Source organism: Magallana gigas, chromosome 9, assembly GCF_963853765.1.
Source record: "Magallana gigas chromosome 9, xbMagGiga1.1, whole genome shotgun sequence".
Classification (NCBI taxonomy): Eukaryota; Metazoa; Mollusca; class Bivalvia; order Ostreida; family Ostreidae; genus Magallana; species Magallana gigas.
Window position 1 is genome coordinate 31,923,802 of NC_088861.1, and position 4,109 is coordinate 31,927,910.

Here is a 4,109-nt window from a genome sequence, read left to right on the forward strand (position 1 = left end):
TATTTTTGTTTCAACTGGATTCAACCTTTTAAAAGTAAGTTCAGCATTAAAGCTATTATTATGGGAAATATAAATTGGCTAAACTATACACTTTATTTAGATAGCGTAATCTACAAGGAGTTTGTCTCATCTTTAAGCACAAAAACAGGGATATAAGGCTGTAGGTACTCCCCATATAGAAGAGTAAATTATGTTGGTTTAATGTCGGGTGTCTGAACGAAAACGGATAATATCTCGAAGATGAAATTTAAAAAAAGTATTTCAAATAACCTTTCAATACAACGGTATTTTTTACAGATCAGATTGATGTCGTGAAAAACTTACTACATATATTTTATAGATATCAAACGTGCGTCATTTTATAAAAATGTGCCTTTATGCAATCTACCGGAAACAAAATAGAAGGTATCCCATAAATCCATAACGGCTCTTGTAATTCGTCTCATTAAAACTTTTTTCTTAAGTAACTATTCTACATAGCTACATGTATCAATGTAGACCGGATTTATGAATCAATATTCATCATAATTATTTTTGGTGCATTATATCAGTTAAAATACTTTAAAATGCGGTTATTACAGACTTAATTGTATAGTTCCTGTTGAATTGCTACTATCTCTTGATTAGTATTATTCTTATATTATACTTCTCAGTTTGTGAAGCATAGCATTTATCGATGTATACTTTAATGTGATGTTCATCGTTTATAGATTTGAGATTTAGTTTTTTTTGTCAAGTATTAAACGATTTTGAGACAAAATGATCAACATGTCATCAATGTAAAGATTTTCTTGATCTGCTCAATAAAATTGTTTTCAAATCCGCTGAGAAATACGTTTAAGTGCAAACGGATGCATTGAAATAAATACACAATCTGAGAAGCAAATTTTAATTGACACGGTTATATAATATAATATTGTATGCATTAATGTTTTATGAAAATGTGTTGTTTATATAGTTTAATTGATTTGAAAATCAATATCAAATGCATTGATTAATCAGATACAATGTAACAAGAAGTATTGTCAACTGAAAATATCCGTTTCCAAGCCGTGCTGTAAAATCTGGGAGGATGTGAAGGTGCGCATATTTTACTTTGAAATCATAAGACTGTCCACATAAAACTGTTTTAGTTTCATTTAATGGCATATGCAAAACAATGAATAGTTACATGTAGGCTCTGTATAAGTTATTGTAATAATACAACTAGTAACATTTAATTTATACTTAGTATCCCTTACGTCAACAAGATGTTAATAATTCCAAAATGACTCATGTGATCATATTGTGCATTTGCAAGCCGTTTAACCAATATCTCGTTAAAGGGATGCTTCTTGTGAAAAATCCCTTATCTTCTCTCTTTCTTAGAAATAGCCATTTGTTAAATGAAATAAGACCAGCGCAATGCTCTGAAAACAAATTAATAGGGAAGGATTATATAAGACTGCAAAAACCAGCACAAAGAGCTTGTATATTAAATACAATCAAGGATCAATTGATCCATTTGACAATGCGAACATCAAACAAACAAGCTTTGACTATATATACCATTAAATTGAATCGAGGGTCAGTCCAACTGATCAAATTCATGCTATATAAGATTTTAAAAAAAATATATTGCATTAATAAAACCATATTATTCATAAAAAATTGCTATGTATCATGAAGATTTAAATCAGCAAAAAATAAAAATAAATAGAATATAGCATTAGACCTGTCATGTTAAGAAGAATATGCATATTAACTACATGATGTTTTCGAATGTTAATACATGTACGGTACCTCTAAAAAAATGTTTATATCTAATTGACATGATTTTAATACGACTGGTGTACAATACTGAAAAAGTTTATATGATACAATTTAGTAGCATCATCTATATGAAAACAAATAGAGCGTTGAAAATTAAAATAACCTTGACTTTTAAGAAATAAAACGGTTATTTTTACGGCATGTAAACAGAAGTGTTTAACTGTTGTATGCACCCTCAATTTGGAATGTAACAATTGGTGGAATCAACAACAAAATAGCGAGATTGCAATTGATACTCTTGATTTTTGTAATATCAAATTTTCAATGACGACTCATAAAACTAATTAAACACATTTTTGTGGAAATTTTTCCTTATCCTCGATGAATAATATATTTGTATTTTGACTCATTTTGCGATATATACTCCTTACTCCTTACGTACACAACATGCAAATATTCGTTTCAGGACTCATGTGATTACTTTGTGCATTGTCAAGTTTAAAAGATGAACCATGATGATGTTCATTGCAGTTTATATTTGGCATCATTGAAATGTAACACACCGATTTTTGTAATATTGTTTCATCTGGAAAATCTCCCCAGTCATGATCAGCCTCTACACTTAACTTTCTGATGCATGAAATTCCCAAAAATCATATTTCTTTGTCTAAAGAAATCAAACTTTTAATGTTTACTCCATTCGAACTTTTTTAAATTTCTATTTTCTTGAATTCTGGTGTACATTTGTCTATGAGGCACATATATTCTATTTTGGTTTAAGTACTTGCCCATTATTTTTTTATTTAATCTTTTATTCATTAGGAATTAACAATCCCAGAACCATCTGATTTCGAATTAGTGTTATCTAATTTTCATGAAATCATGCATTTGCGTGTATAAGTTCGTTTCTTTACTAAGCGGAGACAGAGCTAGCAATACACAGATTGCTCTGGAATTGACATATGGAAATGAATGTATTAAATTTTCGTTTATGTCCTTCGTTTTGGAAAATGCGCCCTCCCTCTAACACTCATGATGTTTATGTTATATCATTTTCTTCTAATATGCAAATTGGACAGTTTAATGTAAAAAAACATTCCTGGGACACATACAGTTAATGTCAAATCAACCATTCCCTTGAATTTTGTTTCTGCTCTACAAGCAAAAAGAATAACTCAACATACTTTTAAGATACAAGTCTGTATCACTCACCATTGTATCAGTCATTACCACATTATGGAACTTTCATTGTTGATGCTCTTACTACAAAAGAACACCACCTATAAGTTGTTTTTTTTTAAGCTTAGCTGTAACAAGCTGGTGATCAGAGGCCGCATCTGCTCCTCGTCTTGTCCTAACATCTAGCAATTTACTCCATTTTCGCATGATGGTAATATGGTCTGTTTGATTTTCTGTCTTTCCGTCTGAAGATGACCAAGTCGTTTTGTGTATCTTCTTGTGTGGAAAGGTGGTGCCTCCTATGACTAGGTCATCGAAATTGCAGAAGTCTGTGAAAAGGTCTCTATTTTCATTAACATAACCAATGCCGTGCTTTCACATGATGAGTTATTTGTTCGTGTTGTCCTCTCCAACCTTGACATTGAGATCTCCCATCACAACTTTTATGTCTCTGCGAGGTGCTCGGTGTATCATTGACTGTAATGCAGCGTAAAATTCGTCTTTCTCCTGCTCCTCTGCTGCATTTAATGGGGCATAACACTGAATAATTGTGATCTTCCTTCTCTTTGAGTTGAACCTGGCTGACATGAGTCTTGGCGTCAGTGGTTCCCATGCTATCATCGCTTTTGTTGCTTCTGGTGACAACATAAGGGCAACTTCTTGAGTGTGTGCATGATCCTGGTTCTCATGTCCATAGTACATGTATATGATGGTTTCTCCTGATTTTAAGCGAGCTTGTCCTCTTTCATTCCATCTAACTTCGCTTAGGCCAAGTATCTTGATGTTATACCTTGTAATCCTTTTGCTACTTGGGCAGCTTTTCCGACCTCGTATAGGGTTCTGATGTTCCAGGTCCCTATCCTGGTGTTGACTTTAATCGACAGAAGATTTGTCGGTGCACTGGCTTCCTGATTGGATTCACCTGCACAGGTCATGAGCTCATCTTGCAAGCCATCTTCCGGATCTAGGTCTCGCTCTTAATGTGGTGTTGTTGCGGTTTCTGTAGCACTATGGGTTTTTTAATGAGGTGGAGTTGCTAACACCACGCCCAACCAACCTGGGCCCGGAGGACCGGTAGTTTTCTGTTAGGGTCTTCCTTACCTTAGATACTGGTTCCGGTTATTTAAAGGCGCCGGAGGCTGGCCTTTCGCCACTGTCACTCAGCTGCCGAGGCATTT

General features: G+C 33.6%; 1 protein-coding gene across 1 annotated transcript; it reads right to left on the reverse strand.

Annotated features, from left to right (window-relative positions):
* Positions 1–3,318: 3,318 nt before the first annotated feature.
* On the reverse strand, positions 3,319–3,866 carry LOC136271885 (craniofacial development protein 2-like). The gene is made up of 2 exons (XM_066072462.1): positions 3,722–3,866; positions 3,319–3,566 (listed from the first exon to the last, which is right to left on the reverse strand). Exons 1-2 carry the CDS (start codon positions 3,864–3,866, stop codon positions 3,319–3,321), a joined length of 393 nt encoding a protein of 130 aa, XP_065928534.1.
* Between the last annotated feature and the right edge of the window lie 243 nt (positions 3,867–4,109).